The sequence below is a fragment of the Aulonocara sp. 'chitande type north' Nkhata Bay genome, linkage group LG7 (genome assembly GCF_057382095.1).
Source record: "Aulonocara sp. 'chitande type north' Nkhata Bay isolate Kocher_YH1m ecotype deep benthic linkage group LG7, A_spYH_male_GT1.1, whole genome shotgun sequence".
NCBI lineage: Eukaryota > Metazoa > Chordata > Actinopteri > Cichliformes > Cichlidae > Aulonocara > Aulonocara sp. 'chitande type north' Nkhata Bay.
The window spans coordinates 9,384,105-9,407,166 of NC_141350.1; the positions used below are offsets into that span (position 1 = coordinate 9,384,105).

Consider the following 23,062-nt stretch of genomic DNA (forward strand, 5'->3'; position numbering starts at 1 on the left):
CTCCCATTATTGTTTCCATTACACCTAATTCGTTCCATAAGTGGAAAACCATCAGAGATGGGAAATTCATGATTGCTTAAACCAAGGTTTAAGTTGAGGCAGAAGAAAGTGAACAAATATTTTTGTATAATTTTTTCAAAACAACCATCACGTCTGCCTGTTTGACTTTAAAGAAAGAAAGAAAGAAAGAAAGAAAGAAAGAAAGAGTAAATATTTTTTCAGATTTGCTTCAAATTGTGAATTTTTCAAGAGATGATAAAGTTTTTGTGTTACTTTGAAGCGCTATTATAGTATAGTTCTTTGAAAGGTTACAATGGGAAAGTTCCTAAAAATCTAAATTTCATTTCACACATACACTGGCCACTTCATTAGGTACGTTCTTACTAATACCAGGGTGGACCCACTTGCCTTCAGAATGTGCTTAATTCTCCATGCTGGCTACATTTTATTTGTTCCATGTTGACATGACAGGAACACAACTGCTGCAGATTTGCTGGGTGCACATCTGTGATGGGAATCTTCTGTTCCATCACATCTATTGGATTGAGATCTGGAGACTGTGGAGGCCATTTGAGAACAGTGAACTCATTGTTATGTTCAAAGAAAGTCTGAGATGATCTGAGCTTTATGACATTGTGCGCTATCTTACTGGAAGCAGCCATCAGAAGACGGTACACTGCGGTAGGCTGTGGTGTTTGTACTAATGGACCCAAAGTTTGCCAAGAAAACACTTCGGACATCATTACACCATCACCAGACTGAAATGATACATGTCAGGATGGATCTATGGTTTCATGCGTTTTATGCCAAATTCTGATTCTACCATCTGAATGGTGCAGCACACCAGACTCATCAGACCATATTTTCATCTTCTATTGTTCAGTCTATGTAAATTGTTGCCTTAATTTCCTTTTAACTGACAGGAGTGATGCAGAGTGTTATCTTCTGCTGCTGTAGCCCATTTGCTTCAAGGTTTGATGTGTTGTGATTTGCTTTTCTCTTTACCTTACTTGTAATGAGATATTTGAGTTACTGTCGCCTTCCTGTCAGCTCAAAACAATCTGGCCATTCTCTTCTGACCTCCGGCATTAACAAGGCATTTTCACCCAGAGAGCGGCTGGTCACTGGATATTTTCTATTTTCCGGGTCATACTCTGCAAATCCTAGATATCAGCAGTTTCTGAAATATGCAGACCAGTCTGTTTGGCATGAACAACCATGCCATATTCAAAGTCAAACAAATTCTCTTTTTTCTCCCTTCAGTTTGAATATGAGTTGGTGATCTTGACCATGTCTATATGTCTAAATTGAAATGGCTGCTATGAGCTGCTGCCATGCAGTTGGCTAAAATAGTACTTTAGTACATAAAAAATTTTAAAAATATTGCACTGTCTTGAATAAAAACATGACTCGTGACTTTTAAAATTTGAGACTGCACAGATGCAACAAACAGGACATACCACTAGGTGGAAGTGCTACTTCATATGGAGTTTTGCTGACAGTGCACACTCATATTTTATTTCAGTTTACTCTGAAAACAGTTTGACATCCAGTTTATTTACAACAAGTAATCAACAAGACACTATTGGTGCATATAATAACACACAGATGATGATGATTTGTATATTTGCTTGTATAACTTTGGGATATTTTAGACCTTGACTGATATACTCTACATTTGTAGTTGTTTTTATTGCATTTTAAACTGCATTTAATTAAAAAAAATTAAAAAGAAAGGTTTTATGCAAACATCATCAATTTCAAAAATTACTTTGTCACAGTCTTTATTAGCACTTTAACAGGTTCATGTCACTGAAATGCTTTAAATTACCTGAATCAAAATATTAAGAAAAGAATAGAAAACTCCAGTTAGATATTCAAAATATGCCAAAAAATCTCATTTACAAGGCAGCACACAAAAATGGGCCACTCTAGGAAACACTTAATACCATCACCATAATTACCACCACATCATTAGACAAAAATACACGCAGAAAAAAGATAAGAACACTTTAGAGCAGCTGTTCTGCATGTGTACTAGACATCAGTTCGAGCTCATGATGCTGAAGCTCTGTCTGCTTTTCTCTAGGAACACATGGTGTGTCACAGAATGCAATCAGCTAGATTTAGGACAGCAAGTCAGATGTTTACCTAATTAAAGAAAGTGGATTATTAGTCTAGTTATGCAAATGTTTTCAGGTTCTGTGTTTCCCAGCACGAATAGATTCATTCACTCCACATAACAATACAGCTAAATTTGGTACTTTACCAATAGCAGTATTATTTATTTTTTGGTTTTCTTTTCTTGTCAAAGATTACATCAGAAAGAAAGACATTAAAGCAAATGGAAAATACTAAGAAAGAGAACAAGGACATGAAAATCAGTAAAGATATGTCCAGCCAGGAATCAAACCCCACACTCACTGCTCAGGAAATTTGAACCGGTGTGGTATGTATCCTCAGTCACTTGGCCATAGAGGCACCCCAGTGGTCCTTTTTTTGTTTTGTTTATTTATTTACTTATTTTTTTGCATGATTTGCATGATTCATTGCAAACACTCACTAAACAATCCACCACCACTTTCCACTAGATGGCAATATGCATTCGTTAAGTCATTCTGCTATTTCATTCATACATTGACTCAGCCAGACCTGTCTGCTTGAAGGTTTCAGCCACCTGTCTAGAGTGCAGCATCTTAGCTGACAGTGCCTCAAGAATATCATTCTGGTCCACAGCTGTAGCTGTCCGGTAAATGAAGGTCCCCATAGACTCCAGGCCTCGCATGCCTAGATTCACTCCACAACCTGCAAAGGAAAGGAAATTGGAGAAAGGAAAGGAAAGGAAAGGAAAGGAAAGGGGGAGAGATAAACCACACACAGCATAAATCCATTAAATAAAATCTATCTGTTAAGGTATAACACATATTTAAGAAGTCCACATTTTGCACACAAATATCAGCCTATAAAACCTTGAAGTTAATCTTATGGTCTAAATGAAAACAACACGGTGACACATTAATAAATATTCAGCAGCATTAAGACAAAAGCAGATAAGCGTCGGCTGAAAGGCCACTGAGTGCAGTAATGACTCACACACCCATCAACATGTGCTATACTGCATGCATAAAAGGGATTTATCCTCTCCTCGCATCTCTCTTTCCTCCTATCCTACTCTTTTTAATTTTCTCATCGGTTCAAAGCTTTTTTTCCCCTGCTGAATGTGAGGAAAAACACTGTCTTTTTCATGGCAGTGCAATAACTGATGTTTTATAGACACCTACCTGTGTCAAAATTAAGGACACGTGCCGCCTCACCCTCCACAGTGACCGCCACATTGTCCCCTTCTATGTAGGCAGCACTGATGCGTCTGTGCGACAGCTGAATCTCAAAGAGACGACGGCTGCACTGCATGTGATGGAGGGTCACATCGTTGAGACGAGGCTCTATGTCGGTCTTATAAGCATTGAAAGATTGATGGAAAATGTTCTTCATGATCTGGGAAAAACAAACAAAAACGGCAAAGTTTCCAGCATGATTAAAGGCCACTGATGTTTGAGGTGAATGATGTTTACACATGTATCAAGGCTACAGTACGGACTACTCTTAATCATGCTCCTGCCACAGAGGTACAACAAGAAGGTTTTAATTTTCTTAATACAATGAAGCCTTGATAAAAACAACAACAAAATTCCAAAAAACAAAAACGGAAAACTATTTGGCCCCTGAATAGAGAGGATTTGGGGTTGTAAATATAATCATATGTTCTGATTATTATTTACAACTGTGTTAATGTGCCTGGCTGTGCAAAATATATGTTACCAAAATAAAAATCTGCAAAAATCCATCGCAAGTTCATAAAGATCTAAGCTTTGCTGATAAAAGCTTTTTTAATGAATGTTTATATGAGCCAAAGCAGATTCAAACTTTAATCAAAAGATTTGCTTGAACAAATTAATTCGCAACTATTGCAACTGTAACTATAGCCATATACAACTATAGTCAAGCAAAACTAACCTTATCAAATATAAAACGCTTGTCTTTGTCATATATCATATGAATAAAAGATTATTCGGTTTTGCTCTGTTAACTCAATAGAAAACCCAGGCTTCATCTTGGAACTCTGAGACATTGTGTGTGCGTGTGTTTGTAGATTACACAGTTATTTGATTATCCACTAAAATACTCAGGAAATTATTTCGTAATGAAACGAGAGACTTTATAGCCTGTTTTGCTCTGCACATACGCAAACTGTTCCTTTTATCATCAGAACTGACTCGTGAAAAATCATGTCAGTGCACGAAAACTGAAGAAGAAATGTGCCCACTGATGGCTGACAACCATAACTTGAGCATACTGAGTGGCAAGCCTCTTCTTTCACTCTCCCTGCTTAACTCTGCTCTTCTTCGACCCTTACTTGCACAGTCAACTGTTACCAAGTAACAGTGTATTTGAATGGCCACCCACATAGCAACAAGAGCTCCAAAGATGGCCTTGTTAAGTACCTGTGTATACTACACTACATGCTGTGGCTACAGGCTACATATGATCAAGATGTTACTTGACATGAAAACCTGAAGACTTCAAATAAAACTCCAAGAACGTGCTCTACAAGAAGCACAGGGGGGTGATGACTACACAGATAACTACAGACAGCCTTTCTCTACACACAGAGACACACAGAGGGGTGTACTTCATCTTTCTCCATTTCTTCATCTTGGGTTCTTTTTGGCTTTTACAAAAAACACACACGGGCCAACACACATAGCTACAGGCAGACACTAACAGGCCATTTGCTGAATGAAAAGTGATGAATAGGCAGATTAAGAAAGAAGTGAAAGCCAGTGGTAATATCATCTGCCTCTCTACTACATTAACAGCTAAATATAGCCATAGAAATGTATCATCTGGAGTCCCTGTCAATAACGTATACAAAAACAAAACAAAAACGGAGCCAACAAAGAGTCTTACAGAGGAGTGTGCAGTTTGCCTGAGAAAGCGAACCATCTTGGTGTCAGAGGCAGGGCAGACAAGGGCCATGTAGCGGTTTCTGAAAGTGCCATAGATCTTCAAGTGAAAGCCAGGCTTGGTTGTTTGGTTTCTGTGCTCTCTGAAGGCCTCCACTCCATAGGCAGACAGGTCAAAGTAAAGGCTGTGAGCGCGGATCTCTGGAGTGGGCACCTAAAGTTTAAAAAGAGAGGGAAGAGATCAAATTCTAGATGAAATTATATCAGAGTGAATAAAATGTGCAAAAACCAGCAATGAAATAGTGTCATGTTACATATCATCACTAGGCCATTAACATGTAAGGAAATCTAGCTCTATGCATATATACATACAGTGAGTGTTTAAGATGTGCATCAGGAAAAATCAACAGGCATTACTATTCACACCATATCTGCCTGTAGAGCTGTGCTCACATGAGTGGAGCTTTAGAATAGCTTAATATTTATTTAATGCTTAAATCTAGCAGTTACTTCTCATTTTCCTTCAAGCTGTTATTGATTCATTTTCGTTTCAGTGACATAAACCAGAGGGATCAAACAGCATTTAGTGCTGCCAAGGGAGACAGTGCCAGAACAGGGCAGCCACTGGGAGGCTATAGAAAGGACAGTAGGGACGGCCAGGCCATATCCTGGGAGGTAAATTCAATCACTACAGGAAACAGCCAGAGAGAAAAGTGGCCAATAAAAGGCAGCCACACCGCCACTACAGAGAACGTGATATGAATTGTTATGGTGGCATACAGGGAGACCATGCTTGTGTTCAGATATTAGTCAGATATTAGCCTGGAAGCTTTTCACCTGACGATGTTTATTTATCTTCCTCCAAATTAACCCTACGCGTTGTCAGTGTAGATAATCTATGCTCTAATACAACAACCTTTCATCCACATGAATCATGCAATAACCAGCAAGAGCTACTACCTGTATGGTCTGGACAGGATCAGGAGCACTGATGTAAATGTAATTTGTCAGCATTTTGAATATCTCTGCCTCAAAAGATTGGCAGGAATGTGATTTTGGACTCTAACATTTCAATGGACATCTCATATTTGTGATTTTATTAATGGTTTCTATCTTAAATTTGTATGGCTGGCATTGTCCACATAGGATTCTCCCTCTCTCTAAAGCAGCTGCATAGTGTAATGGTAACACTACAGCAGTTCAGAACAGCAGGTTGGGGGTTTGGGTCCCAAGTAGGGCGTGCATCCACTAATGGGGGGGAGCTCTGCTGGACACCTAGTTTGAGAGTCACTGCCCCCAAGTGTTCTGGCGACCCCTGCCTAGCTCTTCTCTCAGCCCCAGGTCATTTTCATATTCCTTTTTCCTGATGTTGTATCATTTGGCATATCTGTATAAATATACATCTAAGCTATATTTGGTATATCACTAAAGTTGTCTTTCTCTGCTTATCCACCATGACCAACTCTTGTTGGTTAGGAAACACCAGTTTATCAGTCACCATCTGGAAGTCCCATAGACATGTATGTAGTTGGCATTATCCATAAAAGGATTCTCTGAGGCACAGAGTCGTAGGCTTTCTTGTAGTCAATCCAGGCGGTGCACAAGTTGGTCAGTTTGGTCTTACAGTCTTGGGTGACTGCTCTATCTACCAGTAGCTGGTGTGTTTCCCCTCTGGTGTTTCTGCCAGGATATTAGCTTGCTCATTCTCAGTCACCTTTGGGGTTGTATTCCATTTTGACCTTAGGTTTCCAGGCCATACTTGGCACAGATGTTCCTGTATACCAGGGGTGGGGAACTTCAGGTCTCAAGGGCCAGTGTCCAGCAGGTTTTAGATCTCACCCTGGATCAAAACACCTTGAATCAAATAATTAGTTCATTACCAGCCCCCTGGAGAACTTCAAGACATGTTGATGAGGTAATTTAGCCATTTAAATCAGCTGTGTTGGATTAAGGACACATATAAAGCCTGCAGGACACCGGCCCTTGAGGCCTGGTGTTCCCCACCCCTGTTGTATACTATGCCGGTCTGCATGCTAGCATCTTTGGTGGTTGCACCTTTCCTAGCTGTCTCTTTGTGGTTCCCATATACGCATGAGATTCCAAAGTACTTATAGTTATCCTCAGTGTCTGCAATGTTGCCTTCTGGCAGTGCAACCCCTCAGATCTGATCTTCCCTCTCTTTGTTACCATCTGACTTCACTTCTCCAGTCCACATTGACATTCCATTGTCATTGCTGTGAATCCTAGTGGTGTGGATCAATGATCAGTTACTTCTTGGCATACAGCTTGGTGTTATCCATGTAGAGGAGATGGCTTATGTTTGCTCTATTCCGCAGTTTGTATTCATAGTCAGTCTTGTTAAAGATCTGGCTGAGGGGGTTCAGGCCTATAAAGGGCAGCAGCAGGGATACAGAGCATCTCCTTTGTAAATCCCGCACTTGTGCAATTGGCTCAAAGTTGGCCTCTTGTGTTGCTTTCCACTTCCTCACCGAATTTCTTCATCTTCATAAGATCTATGATAACACAGTTTGACAGGCATAAAATAGCATTTCTCTGTCAAGAAGTTAGAGTTATTACCTGAAATCATGGTGTCCTTAAATATTTGAGGAAACGGGATAAGCAGAGGACAAAACAAGAAGCTGCAGGCCTATGAAACTATCTTCAGCAGATAAACATGGCTTTTCAAATGATCCATCTATTGTTCTCTGGAGGTTCATCAGAAATGATCTCAGTGGAAAATAAGTATTGAACACATCACAAATTTTCCAAGTAAATCTATTTCTAAAGGCGTTATTAACATGAAATTCTCACCAGATGTCGGTAACAACGTATCCAATCTACACATGGAAACAAATGTGTAATAATGAGAAATGACACAGAAAAAAAGTATTGAACACATGAAGAAAGGGAGGTGCAAAAAGGCGTGGAAAGTCACGACACCAGCTGAAATGTATCAGTAATTATAAAACAATCTTGCCATTTAGTGCAAATTAATATCAGCTGGTTCAGTCCCAACTGATGGCCCATAAAAAAGGAGTCTCATTAACAATGTTTTGCAACCTTATAGCTGCAAAACATACCGATGGGATTGGTTACAAAAGAATTTCGAAACTACTGAAGGTTCCAATTTCACCATAAAACTGCTACAACCAGGTGGAAGGAACTATGAGAAGAGCTGTCCAAGAGCCCAAAAGAATAAGCACTGCATTGCTGTGGCTTGTATGAACGCTCGCCACGCAAGAGTTCATTGCTGAAGAAAAAGCATATTAACGTGTGTTTAAGGTTTGCTGAACAACATTTAGACAATCCTGTAAAATACTAGGAGAATAAAGTCTGGTAGGATGTTTAGATGTCAAAAGGCCACAAAAAATAAAGGTGTTAAATATTGACTTTCAATCCTGTTGGACTGTACAAACTCTTTTTTTTTGCCTCATATACTATATTTTTTAAGCATTTTTGCTGATGTTTCAATAAATCATTGCAGCTATTTGCTGTTTTTGTAGCAAAATATAAAGAAATGAGGGGTTGGGTTAATACTTTTACACAGTGCTGTAATTCTCTTGGTCAGTCACGTATGTGATGCAAACTAACCTTTAGAACATAGTGTGTAAAAAAAAAAACCCCTCACAGCTGATGTTCTGATACCTTAATTCATATTCACCGAGCCAGGAGCAGATTATGAGTCTGTCGAGGGGAGTGTAATAAATCCAAAGCTTTATCATTGCCTTCACCTGCTCCATCAGAGCAGCAGCTGCTTTTTTCAAATTCTATGAGTAAAATCAAAATAGAGCTACTGTTGATGCTGATGAGATTCAACAGTCTTCCGAAATCTGGCTATTCATATGACTCATATATTGTGTGAGGCTGTTATCGGCTGGTCTACATCAGTTTCTCCCCAGATTAGCTTTATGGGAGTCCAAATAAAATCATCCACAGTGGGACATCCCTTCACTGTGTTTATTCTTTACACAACTGACAACCTGTTGACTGTTTTGTGCTCACATGCTTTCTTTAGTCTTTGCATAATGCTCATTCATGCATCAGATCATTGTGTGTGTGTGTGTGTGTGTGTGTGTGTGTGTGTGTGTGTGTGTGTGCATTTCCTAACCTGTCTCTGGTCTAATCTCTCTATAGTTGCATTAGCTCCATATGCATGGCAGGACTCCACAGTGTAGTCAGAGCTGATCCCCAACACAGAGCAGGAGTCGCCACAAGATCCATCAGCTACCACAATCACACGTGGCCAATTATTGTGTGGAATCTGTCGCAGGTAATCCTCAGTGAACTAAAAGAAAAAGGAATAATAAATTAGTTAACAGCCAGTTATCAAAGAAGTGAAGATAACAAAGCTTGTAAAGGAGTTCTGGCTGTAACTATTAAGCAACCCGTAAATTACAGGCTAGTTTACCTGCAAAACAGGTAAAATGTTACAAATTGTATAGAGGTTAACATGGCTGCAACTACAATCCTTCTTCCAAGTAGAGGTGAGATGCTGTGTAAACTTTAAACCTTGTACATTTAAAAAATTAATAATCCAAGAATTGTTTCTTGAAATACATGCAATCAAAAAAGGTGTGTGAAAAAAGAGGGTGAAGGAAGGTTGACTGGGGAGGTTCACCAGCTTGTAAAATAAAGCACAGGCAGGTAGCTAAACTTTTCTTGTGAATCATTTAAAGATTCAGAGAATCTTCATAAAACTGAAATCAAATCAAAATTTATTTATATAACACATTTAAAAGCAACAATGTCGATCAAACTGCTTCACAAATTAGGAGCGAGTGAAATAATTTACCAACAGCAAGACAATAGCAACACAAGACAAACATTGAAACCAGCCAAATGATAGTCAGCTAACTTAAGTCAAAGCCAAAGTAAAAAGATGAGTCTTTAAGAGAGATTTAAAAGACTGAATAGACTCAGAAGTACGAAGGGCAATAGGGAGATTGTTCCATAGTCTAGGTACTGCGATAGCAAAGGCACGATCGCCTCTGGTTTTCAGCCTAGACCTAGGTTGCATTAAGAGCATCTGGTTAGAAGATCTTAGTGCTTTTTTTGGGTTACAAATGGAGAAGTTCTGTTAAACAGCTCGGCGCCATATTATTTAAAATTTTATAAATGAGTAAAAGAATTTTAAAATCAATAGAAATTTCACAGGAAGCCAATGTAAGTTAGCTAAAACTTTCACTGAATGAAAGGGCAAAACTGGTTATTTTCTTACCCAAAATATTGAAACCTCTACTTTTTAAAATTACGTTTTACATTTACTGCTATTTTCATCTTTGCTTTTTCTGCATTTGGCATTTTTGCATCTGCTCCTTGACCAGCTGGCTGACCTGTTCTTCCTCTACTTACTAATCTAAGTGGCAGATGGGTTGTAAATATACCAATAGCCTCCAAAGGCTATGTTTCTCTCAGCAGCTGCACATCTTTTAGACCTTTATTACAGTCATGTTGTATGCATGACGGCCTCAAAGTTAAACAATACCTCCTACCCTGTGGATAGGAGGAGAAGGATCAGACCAAGTTGGGTACACAGTAACAGGCTTAAAGGGACAATAAAAGGGTTATACAGAGGGTATAAGAGCTCATAGCCTAATAGATCTGTATTTAATCAATTTAGTCTATACAGTGAAGAGATGATTTAAAAGACACCTTTTCTATTCTCAGATCTTTGAAGCTTTGATGGGCTAGGAGATAAAAAAAAACAACCTGTCATCACACCCACTGCCCTTTCTAATAAAGAAGAAATTGTGAACTTGGCAGTGATTCTAAACATAATTGAAGTCAGATGTGTTTGTTGACCTCGTCTTCCACCTTCCAAAGGTTAGTGAGTCACTGAAGAGCAGAGGAAAGATGAGCGGCTCCTAGCCAGAGCCAAAAAAGCAGCATCAGCTATGATACGGTCTGACAGATTAAATAATGCTTTCATTCTGTTTGATGAGTAGTTAGAAGGGAAACATCAAAGTGTACTAAAAACATCATAAAACACCCACATTCATAAAATCTAGGCTTTATTTTCCAGTCATGCCACAAATATTCACTGAACACTTAACCATTGTTTGCCCACTCTGAGCAATGACAGCTTCACTCTGGGCAACCATTCTGAGGTCTTTGTGTTAGTAGGTTAATTCTTTGTCATGAGCTGAAGTCTAGCTGCAGGAGGACCGGAGCTGCTGGTGAGTAAATGCTATGAAAACTATGAAAAACAAGCTCACAACAGGTATATCAGTCATTATTTCATCATCAAGGCTGTGTCATGGCATCAGGTGCAGGAATACAGAGTTATTATGAATTTGGGGTGGGAATCCCTTTTAAAAAATCACTGTGGAAATCTATAAAAAATAGTATTACAATGTGAAATCAGTTTTATTTTTGTGCTATAATGTGTTTAGGTTGGGATGTGTTTACTGTAATTCTGCCATTTGTAGAAAGGATTCTCCTCGGGTCTGAGGTCAGCTTACATAACATGTTATTTCAACTGGCGGTTTCACTCTGACCTTTTACAGTATTTTGTGAGGACCTAGGAAAATGGTTCAGTAGTAACTTTATATTGTGACTAGAGTGAATGATCAAACTGATCTACAGAAAATGAAATGTAAGGCTGAAGGCTCACTCTTTGCTGCCAATATATAAAATAAAATGTACCTCGTGTTTCAGTGGGGAGTTCTGTGTCGTGCTGAGAGATATACAAAAAGAAGAATAAGATTCTTAAATGCAAAAAAAAAGAAGAAAAGAAAAGAAAAACGAATAAGTGAGATGCAGCATCAGAAATGGTTCACTGGGAGCCTGAGATTGAGCCTTCGAGTAGACACAGGGACATACATCTATGTCACCATCACTGATGGCTATCAGACCCCTGCTGGAGTGGAGGCACACACCAGAGTCTTTTGGAGAAGGTTTTGACAGTCAGTCATTGCAAAATGAGGTAGCCTTTTTTCTGGACTGACTCATCGCACATTTTCTCCTCAGCTCACTGGCGTCTGTGTTGAATGAATTGAACGAAATGAAGTTGTGTATCCTTTTTCAGTGAGCACAGTGAGGATTATTTTGAGAATTAAGTTATCTATAACACAGAAAACACCGAGGAGATTCAAGACATGTTGCATACAGAGACCGTGCGATTATCAACTCATTGAGCTAACTTAAAATCGGGGAAGAGGGCATACCTTGGTTCCCAGCTGCACCTTGACGTCCACCCTCTGTTTCTTCTGCTCCAGGATGCTCAGCAGGTACTCCTGAAACACGCCTATTCTGGTGAAAAAATGATCGTTATGCCAGCAGCCCTCCATGTTATCAAAGTCCACCCCGAGTCCCAGCAGAAACTTCACACTGCGGGGATCCAGAGCGATCTGCTGGGGCCGGGAGAGCAGGGCGGTCCGGTACCTCTCGTCCAGCACGGTCAATTTCAGCACCTTCCCGGAGCGGACAGCAACCAGCGCGGCCGTCAGTCCCACGGGTCCCGAACCCACGACGAGCACGGAGATCTTGGCCCGCCACTGTCTGAAGCCGTCCAGGCTCACTTTTATCACGACATACAGGGCCACTGCCACCAAAGTGCTCAGAGCAGTGTCATAGGCGAGTGCGCGATACTTTTCCTCCGCGTCTTCCGCGATGCCACCAACTCCAGCATTTTGTGACTGTAACCCGTCCATACCGCGAGAGCAGTTCGGGCTTTTTAACGTGTGGAGCGTTATCCCCTCTTGTTTTAATCAGCTTGCCGTTCTCTCGTACACGGTAAAATAGAAGCAGGCTTCATGCACAGAGCCTGATCAGCTGCGACCGGCCTCATGTGTCCTCTCCTCGCTCCTTCAGCTGCAAGTTGCCTCGCCGCTGCAAGCTCCACTCTCTCTCTCTCTCTCTCTCTCTCTCTCTCTCTCTCTCTCTCCCCCTCTCTGTCTCGCCTAGAGTACACTTAGGTGTGTGTCCTGAGTGTCAGCAGAAAGCGAGCAGTCTGACACAGGCAGTATACGCACACACTTATGAAAGCACCAAGACTTCATAAAAAGAAGCAGTTCCCCATTCCTCTTTCCTGGATCCTGATGGATGCCTGACAGAAAAGCGCGCAGACTGTTTGGTTTAAATTATTGATTTACCTTTTCTAAAACAAGAAACGTCGATACTCTATTTCTCTCCCTCACACACTCACACACACACACACACAGTGGCACAAGGTTCGTGCCACTGTAAACCGACTGCGCCAAAGCAGGACTTCAAGCAGTGTACCAACATTTGACCAACATTAGTGTTGCATTCCCACATTCATAACAGTAGAAAGAAAGAGTTAACAAATCTGACTGATCGACTGTTTGGGGGGGAAAGCAAAAAGAGAGGAGGTATTGGAGACTGTACTGCAAATCACATCCGCCTGTAGGAAAGCTTCACATCCTTTCTAATCTCTCATGTATCCAACTGTGTTATGTAGTTAATGCAGTCAAAGGATCATGTGTGCTGCCATCTGTATTTAATGTAGTATGCCTGCACTTCTGTCTATTCTTTCCCTTTCTGATTCATTTCTATTTCATTTCCTCCGTGAACTAAAGAAGGCAGTCGCTCGGAAGATGCTTCACCATGGTGATGGCTCCTCTGAGGACAATTCATATGAAAAGATGCATTTCTGTGGTGCTGCTGCTCTTTGAAAATTGATTTCTTGGCAAATTGAAAGCAGCAGTTGAGGATGCAAAAGCAATGTTCTTTTTAGTCCTGTTTTATACATGTTATGTCTTCGCAATAACAAACAAGAGGCCCATCCACACAATTCCTTTCACATTTTTATGAAAAAAACAATCAAAAAGGTTAAAGACACACGTCACCAGAATCCTCCATCACTTCTGATTTCTCTGCTGTTACCACAGAATTATTACAATGCATCTCATTCATCATACTTAGCATTTTAACAGATTCTCTGACCTTTAAGCCCCATTGGAGCCCTGCTTATAAACACTTTATAGGTGACAGTGACATCAATTTATGTAAGTGGCTCCAGATGAGACAAAGCCTTTAGGTAGTCTGACAAGGATGGCTATTTTGCTATATTTGTTTCTGATTATGTAGGAACAATCTGCATATTTATCAACCCATTTATCGTGCCAAAGATTTGAAAGAGAGAATAAAGGAGAGGAAAAAAAAAACAAAAGATAGAGGGAAAGCGAGAACACGACATATTGGTGTGACACGCTATACCTTCACTGGTAATTGGTTTCCACCTCTACTAAGGTGCCTGGCAACGATCATACAGTCCAGCCAGTTCAGATGAAAAGAGGAATGAAGCTCTAATTACAGTTCAAACCTACAAAGTGGCATTACACAGAAGGGGCTTTTCCAGGAAAATGAATGGTCACCCAAAATAAAGTGCTGAGCTGAAATCATCTTTAATGACTGATGACCACTTTCTGGAACTAACTCAATGCAAAAAACAAATCTTGCCAAATCTAAGAATAACCTTTAGCTATTTTTGGCACCGTTTAGCTTGAAATAATAAATTGGAAAACAACCAAGCATCAGAGCAACATTCAGCTTTAATTTCTACATTCTGTAGCTGGAGATAATCCTTTCACAAATCCTAGAATTTGTAATGTGTTTTGATTGTCTCTTTCATGGGTCCCACAGCAGTCTTTCGCCTGAGCAAAAAGGAGCACAGAGAGCAAATTTTCATCAGGTTTTCCCACATCTTACAGCCAGCAAAGGGCCTGCCCGTGGATCTGCAGGTCATTAGACAGAAAACAAGTTACACCCTCACATAATGAATACAAACCCTCATTATTATCTGGGAGTTCAGGCACTATTAAATCAGCGCCTCTCTTCAGGCTCACTGCCAAGAGAATGGGATGGGGCCAGCTATTACTTTGTAGTCTTCTTTCACATTTCAATGTTTTGGACAAGTTGGAGTGAAATGAAGAGGATGATCAAGAGACAGAGACAATGACTTAACATGGATCGGATGTTTGTGTTTTAATTAGACAAAGAGCCTTTTGCAGAGCGTGTCAAAGAAACAGTTATTCTGATGTATAATTCATCAGTGTTGGGAAAAACAAGTTGTGGCTATAAACCTAGCGTGTTTTCTGTCATTGGTTAAACAATTTAGTGATTATTTCAGCTGAGAGTGAGCTAATATATATAAATACAGTTGTTCAATTCAAATATCCTCTGCCTTGCTGCACAGTTTCCCCCATAGTGATGGTGTTTCTTAGCCATGTTGCCCTTGTTGCCCACTGTGCTAGGATCTGCTTTGGACTTATCAATTTGACATTTGCCTGAGTAAGGCCATCTGATCATTACCGCACAGCGTGGCCTGCTGTTGGTCGCATGTAGTTAGCATTCCGGTCCAAACCTGAGTAATTAACAACCTGCCTTTATTTAATTTTGAATATTCATTTTATTTTTCCAATCAACACCTAACAGAAACCCTCGGGTATTATAGGATACAATGACGTTTCTTTGTTTTGTTTTTTACACTGAATTAAATACTTTCCTCCTGACCATCATTCACCATTACAAGGCCCTGGCAAACATCTCTGCTGACAGTGATGTACTGGGAAAAAAGCCCAAATATTTAGCCTAACTTCGTCCCAAGGACTAAAAGATAAAAGCCTCACAGGGTGGATTACTTCACATGATGTTATTTCTCGACTTCAAATGCTTCCCCACTGTAACTGCTGAAAGGAGACAGTCTTCTTTCCGCTGAATTAGACGTGGATCCTGGGAGAAAGTTCAGAGGAAAATCCAGCACTAGTTCACGGTATTTGCACTGCCAACTGTCAACCTGCCAGCTGGGTCTCCAGTGACGTGGTTGGATTTGACAGCCTGAAACTGTAGTGACGTGGGTTCAGGCAGCTGAGAACGTGCTATCACAACAAGGAGCACATCATATCACCATGGTTACTCTGTTTAATAAGGTCAGAATTATGACGCTGGCTGTTAGCGTCTTTAAAAAAAAAAAAAAAAATAGCGGAGGGTTTTTAATCAGCAATCATTGTGCAAATCTAGTTTTCAACAAATGGATTGCAGTTTAGTCATTCACATAACAGGCCAATGATTTCTTAAATTATGTATTTATATCTTACAAGAATATTGCCAGTGAATTCTTAAAAACATGAGCAATAAAGAAGATACTGAAGCATGCTATGGTGAGAGTACTTCATTTGAGATCATCTTACTAATTTAAGAAATCATTGGCCTATTATGTGAATTTTGCAGCTAAGGTTATGAGAAAACAAATCTTGACTCATTTAATCTCATTTAAAAGGGGAAATTAATACTTAACACTTTATTTAAAAAACAGTTTCGATGTATGGTGTTCAAAAAAACAAAATACGAAAAAATATTTTAATGACAGTGATCACTTTTTTCTTTTTGTTTATTGTTTTCTTAAAGAAAGTGCACAGAAAACAGCATGAAAAGCATGAAACCTCAGGTGTAATTAAACTTACACTGTCATAGCATGAAAAGCATTTGTTGATGTTAAGAGTTAGAGTCTATATTAAAATTAAAAGCATCCAAATAAATTTATGCTCTCTGCCACAGTAACTTTCTAGATTTTCCCAGTATGTTTGCAACGAAGGACGTAAAGTCTACTGGGACAAAAGAGTTGAAATACAAAATGGTTTTTTTACTCTTACAAGTTGGCACAATATTGACTGTACATAAACAGGCTTACTGAACCCAGTCTTCTTTAATTTAGACATCTTTTCCAGAGTAATCCCTTACTAAAGAAGATTATGCCACAACCAAAATTCAAAAGGTACAAAAAAAAGAAAAAAGGAAGAAAAAAAAATCCAACGTTGAACTGCGATACAACGGATCAGGCAGGCTTAAATAACGAGTTAAAGAGCATTGTACTCCACGCACTTTGATGGATCAGTAGGGAAGTGTTTCTGGCAGATGGTCATTAGCCTCTTTAGTCCCTGTAGAGAAAGGGAAAAAAAATCAATCAAGAAAATTAAAGTTTGAGTGAAAAGCGTTTAAAAACGGAGACTTCAGGCTACAAGAAGACAAGAGTAAGGTTATATCATTATTACTGGGCATGCCAAGGAGCTCATTTCCTAAATTGCCTAGAAATATTGTTTTCCCTTTTAAACACTCAGGTGCCAAATAAACAATGTAAGCCTTAAAAAATGTGAATATAACCTAGAATATTAAGTTTTTACAGAGTTTTTGGGGATGCACAACTATAACGAAAATGATAACATATTGTTAAAAATCTGTTTCTATTCAATTTTATTTACACAGTGCCAAATCACAACAACAGTTGCCTCAAGGAGCTTTATATTGTAAGGTAAGGACCCTACTTAAGGGTAAGTTTAAGTAGGGTCTTTACAATAATGTTACAATAATGTTTTCCTCATGGGGCAGAATTCTAATGCCAATTTGTTAATAACCACCAAATAATGTAAACACACTGCATAATTGCAAGGAGCATGTTCATAACGTCCACGAATACACACTGTCTTAAACATGCAGTGGTAATTCGATTGTACTAACGCTTATACACTTAAATGCGGGACGCTGTCCTGAAAACAAACGCCAACCTAATAATGATTTTAAAAGTCGCCTGAAGGACAGGAGTAAATTTTGTTTTCCATAGAAATATGTTTTGGTCACAGTTTTTTGGTTTACATAAAAACACCACCGAAATCAAGAGGACACACATGACTGCGTGTAAAACCATATGAACATTTTAAAAATCTTTTAAAACAATCTTTAAAAACTTTTAAAAATGTTTCAAGTTGTAATCTTTAAAGTCTAAGGTGTTTTCCCACCAGTACTATTTGGTTTGCTTGAATCAAATTATGATTCGCTTTCTCACTGGGTGTGGTTCATTTGTGCAGATGTCAACACAACGATTGGACTCGGTTACAAAAAAAATATACCTGACCTAATTACAAGGCGTACAGTGCAAGTTTGAGCTAAATGCTTTTGCCGTAACCAGGTACGCTTTGTATTCTGGAATGTGGCATAGCACCATACATGGCCAGAGTGCATTAACTATAGCAACTAGCTGTAAAATCAACCACAGGCCAACTACTCCAGAACGCAGCACCTTCTTCCTGTACTTTTGTTGCCCATGCCCCAGACGCAGCTAAAATCAAACCGTATGAAAAAATTCATCAACTGAATCAGATCAGACAAAACAAATTATAGATGTGAAAACACTCTGAAGCCTTGATTATATTTCCATATCTTTGAGCCTGCATGGGTCAGGGTAATGTCAATTTCCAAAGCGCTGACTCGTCAGTGAGGAATTTACATTTACAACATACTGCACCAATTACACACGCTGCACATGCACCCCAGGTGGAGGACTTCAAAAAGTAAAACAGGAATAACTACTCAGCCGTGATATCTAAAGCTGTTCGTGTCTGTCTCAGCAACAGGTTAGCATAAAAACATAAGTGTGTATAACTCTGGGTCTAACCTGAATGTATTTTCTCTGCGTCTCGTCATTAAGAACGTGGGCCACGTGCTTGGAGAAGATCTTTTCTCGTCCTGTACGGGCGTGGATTCCCACCATAGTCACACCAATTGGCCAAGGGGCATTACCAATGGCCATCTGTAGATATGCATCATTTGCCTAAAAGACATTTAGGAAAGTTTATAATGGATGCAAAAATAACAACAGGGGCTACATGATATTATCATACCTTGACGTATTCTCTCTCCAACATGAACTTTATGATGTCTGTGATTGACTCTTTGATGTCAGCTTGTAAATTCTGTAAAAGATAATGATGAAAAGTAAATCCACACATGAAAGAACCATGCACCATAGTTTGTTTTGCTCCAGCCACAAAAATTACCTTCTTCCTGAGCTTCCTGAAGAGAGGCTTGAGGTAAGACTCGGTCTGCGAGTGTGTCGCACTGGCCAGCTTGCCCTGAACGCTGCGCTTCACGTGGTCCTCTCGGCTGTTCAGATCTTTGGCCCAAACGCCAAGAAGAAACTAGAGTCCAACAACAGGAAAACGTTTCCAAGAAATGCAGTGGTAACTAACACTAGACAAATGTCCATTATTTGACCCATTTGAAAAAGAACAAATAAAAGAAATAAATATAATAAAAATAACTCATAATGAATTCTCCTTTTGATAATGGTGCAAAAGGTTAAACTTTTTAAACTATGTAAACATATGAACAGCAGCAGGTATAGTAGTATATAATTTTTTAATTACTATTAATATTTACCCAAGAGCTCCCTGTAAACTAGGGGTGTCAAAAGTAAGGCCCAGGGGCCAGAATTGGCCCCAAAAAAGACACCAATTAGCCCCACTGGAAAGCTTCGGAAATTGCAGAGGGTGTAGATTTATGGAATTTTAACTTTAGTTTTACAACTTTTCCTATTTATATAGACCTCCCCTAGAGTTAAGTAATAGATACATAGTGAAATGAGAGAAAAGCTCCTGTTTTTCACCATCTAAAAAACCAAAACATTTTGTGTAAATTAATAAAAACTTTAGATCAAAAGGTCAAGCATGAAATTCTTACCCTCAAAAATTTAGCAATAACATCCTGGTCTCCATCATCGTCACCTGTTCCAAGAGTTTTTCCAAGAGCCTAGGGGGATATTTTCATTATTAACACAAAAACACCACCCACAAACATAAAATGATTGAAAACAAAACAAACTGTGTCCGAAAATTTATCTGACAAAAAGAGAAGCTATTTAATAACTGGAGATTCATTCTTTTTTCTTGGACATTGCACTGTACCTCAAGTTCTTCTATTGTGGTGTTTTCTTCGTGCACTTTTAGGTCATGCTGTGTGTCCAATTCTCCTGACTCTGTTCCTCCAACAATCTCATTCAGGTACTGCTGGTCAATCTTGTCCATGGCGGCTTTCAGATCATTCCTCAAGCCCTTGGCACAGTTAAAACAGCAAATATTATGAGTGTCAATCAGCATTCTGACACTAAAATAAATTCAATCTCTCCTAAATACAATCAAGAACATTTAAAGTGGCATGCAATTTTCCAGAGTAGATGGAATGAATGTGAATTTCAACTGCATGTTTTTTCCAAAATCCAGTTAACACTCAATCCTACCTTGTTTACTTCTGGGGCCAGAATCTCAATTTTCCGGAGCCTCTGGAAGGCATCATAATCGGACTCGCCAAACAATCGGATCGGTTCCCCTCGTTCTCTAAGTCGTCGAATAACCTACACAAAAACAGTGATGCAAATGAAATATTTATTCACTTGGTGGTAAGAAAATGAAATGTTATGATATTTAAAGGAAAATCAATGAAAAGAAAGTGTTGATGTTTTATACTGACTCACCTCCTGTCGTGAAAGTGTCATTGGGAGCTTCTCTTCTGTGAGCTCCAGTTCCAAGACTGGATTAGTTGAAGTGGATGGCTCATCTTCCTCTTTCTTCTCAATCTTATGGACAATATTGAGGGAACAGAAATACACCAGCATTACTGGAAGAACATGAAGGCAATTTGGAGGATCTCAATTTAATCTAATGTTTCTTGGCAAAATGACAAATAAAACTACTACAAAAGAAATGAGGGAGGAAAAGCATCTGCAATGTCTTCATGAGCTGAGACCTCATGACCAAAGAGACAAAAAGGCATCAACAAAATAAACAGAACTGCAAACATTCACACCACTCCCTTACCGGCAACTCTTCAAGAAAGACAAGTAACACAATAAGTTACCAAAAAAGAAAGCATATAACAAACACTACACCAACATGATAACTTTAGCGGCTCTAACATCTTATGTGTGATTTAGGCTTCTGCGGGAAATTTAAATCCTAACTTACAACGCAACCGAAAACCCTTGTTAACCCTAGCCGTTGTAGGCTGTGTTGACCTGCTGTGTAGTTACATCAGATTACATGCAAGGTTACAGCATAGGGTTAAAAAGTGTTTTTGGTTACAACGTAAGTAACAAGGTAGATTTCCCACAGAAGTCTAAATCACCCATCAGGCCTAAACACAGGAAAAAGATACTCTGTATTCTTTGCACAACAAAACTCAAAATATACCCAAATCATGCTTTAAAAGGCACATGCATGCCAGCACTCTTAGATTGTGGTTTAAAAAGCACAATCTAAAAGAACCAGCAAATGGTGACAAAAAGCCTTCTCAGTAAACAACAGCTCTTTCGCTTTAAATAAAACATAGTACGCTGCCCGTGTACAAAGAGAATGGCTTAATGAGCCAGGTTTTTAAGCTTTGCACAAAGTATAACATAAATACAATCTGCCACTGAGCAGCTGTTAAAATGTCACGGTAAACATGTTGCACACCATAATTTGCTTAAATATTAAAAGCTTATGTCACAAATTAACTGCAAAAATAAGAAGCAGAGCTTGATAACAAAAACACTTTTTCATTTCAGTACATTATCCCATGCTGAAATCAACACCGTGGCAGTGTCCCACTTTTGCTTTGAAGCTTCCTTTCCGTGTTCCTTTGCTTTCTGACAAGTGGCTGTAATACATAACTAGCCTGGCATAAGGCAAAGCTGTGATAATGACTGTGGCACATATAAATATTTCATTTATATGACATTTAAACTATGTTGATAATTTGGAAATGACACAGTTTAGCATCCACAGAATGCAGGTGAGTTTAAATCAAGCTTTCAAATGCTTTCATCTTATTGATAAAATTTTAAAATCACCTTGAAAAGTCTAAATCTATCCAGCAGAAGTGAGCTGGTGAATATTTCCATTTGTGTAAAGCTGATATCCAGTTATTATACAATAAGTTACTACTAGGTGAGTCCAGGCATCCTGTACCAAAATATCCAGTGCTCGTGTGGTTATTTGTAACAACCAGAAAATGTGCCCTCCGCTATATCTTTTAGGTTTTCATCCCAACAGATTTCAGTAAGAACTTCCAGAAAGGATGCCTAGGAAGCATGAGCGTTTAGGACACAGTGTGTTTTATCCTTTTATCATGCATCCTGTTGGCTACTTTCACTGTGCAATGCCATACCTGGCTCTCAGGAGTCTCTCTCTGAACCTACAGATGCAGGCAGCAGAGGCAAATTGGGGGAAAACACCACAGTAAACACAAATACAGACACTGTTGTACACCTGAGTATCAACACCTGTCCTTATCTTTTTGCTGGCAGAAGGTTTACTCGTTATTTTTGTGTCACACTAACCAAGCCAGACAGTGAATTAAATAAGTCTGAGTGTCTCAGGAAAATCGAGAGAGTGAGAAGCAGAGTGATGTTGACATGAACCTTGTATCCGCATCTTCTGAAGTAATCGTCTCTTTCCTTCTGTGAGAGCTCAGCTCTTTTAAAGAATTTTTTTGAGTCCTGGAAAGAAAAAGAAGCAGGTACTTATGTTTGCATTAAAAAAATTAAATGTTAGGATAAGTTTAAACGGTATAAATACCAGAATTTCTGCTTAAATCGTGATACTATAAAGTTAATGTTCTGTTACGTAGCAGCAATTACAATTCGTAAACTACAGCTCTGTGTTTAGCTTAATCCTAAAGTTAGCTTTATATTCTACTGCAGATGGAGTTCAGTACTTTATAGATAAAGCTATCGATATGGATGAAAAACGATCATTCTAAAAATACTTAACTAGCCTGGTTAAACGACGTGTTAGCAACGTAGCCAAGCTAACAATAACAAGCAACTTCGTCGGATACTTACGTCAACAAGATTCTTTTCTTCAAGGAGTTTCCTCTTTCTTTCGATCTCAGCTTTAAGTATATCCATCTGAAAGGTTTATTTTAACAAAAAAACAGCACATTAAGGTTAGTCTGCGTTAGTCTGAAACGCGCTTGCCTAAACCGGAAGGTAACATGAAGCTTTTTAGAATTTTCAAAATAGTTGTTTCAAAATAAAAGCATTAGAACACAATGTAATCTGTGTCAAATGAATCTGTTTTTCAGTGAATTTAAGAGGACACCAAAATAATAAGGTCAAATAGACAGTAAAAAAGAGATACTCCTTTATGTATTCTTTTCTGGATATGTATGCACAGTATTTAGCCAAATATTGGGATAACCCAACAATTAAACCACAACTATGAACACCATGTTCTGCTGTGAGGACAATGACGGGGCCCAGTGCATTGCTCCAAGCCTGCAAACCTCTAAACTCACCACTATGATCCCATTGTGTCAAGCATCAA

General features: G+C 39.1%; 2 protein-coding genes across 3 annotated transcripts; both read right to left on the bottom strand.

The window, feature by feature from the left end:
* Positions 1–1,512: 1,512 nt before the first annotated feature.
* LOC147324542 (uncharacterized) lies at positions 1,513–12,903 on the bottom strand. Its single transcript, XM_086302352.1, has 5 exons — positions 12,131–12,903; positions 9,073–9,249; positions 4,969–5,178; positions 3,282–3,495; positions 1,513–2,805 (listed from the first exon to the last, which is right to left on the bottom strand). Exons 1-5 carry the CDS (start codon positions 12,614–12,616, stop codon positions 2,627–2,629), a joined length of 1,266 nt encoding a protein of 421 aa, XP_086158478.1. The 5' UTR covers positions 12,617–12,903; the 3' UTR covers positions 1,513–2,626.
* A 3,396-nt stretch (positions 12,904–16,299) lies between these two features.
* Positions 16,300–22,753, bottom strand: prpf18 (PRP18 pre-mRNA processing factor 18 homolog (yeast)). Of its 2 annotated transcripts, XM_086298409.1 has the most exons (11): positions 22,579–22,753; positions 22,156–22,233; positions 21,903–21,929; positions 20,230–20,331; positions 19,996–20,109; positions 19,664–19,810; positions 19,440–19,508; positions 18,758–18,898; positions 18,602–18,673; positions 18,376–18,531; positions 16,300–16,864 (listed from the first exon to the last, which is right to left on the bottom strand). In XM_086298409.1, the coding sequence occupies exons 1-11, from the start codon at positions 22,642–22,644 to the stop codon at positions 16,784–16,786; spliced, it is 1,053 nt and encodes a 350-aa protein (XP_086154535.1). In that variant the 5' UTR covers positions 22,645–22,753; the 3' UTR covers positions 16,300–16,783. The 2 variants fall into 2 exon arrangements, with proteins under 2 accessions (XP_086154535.1, XP_086154536.1); XM_086298410.1 differs by lacking the exon at positions 21,903–21,929 and having other exon boundaries at positions 22,579–22,752.
* Between the last annotated feature and the right edge of the window lie 309 nt (positions 22,754–23,062).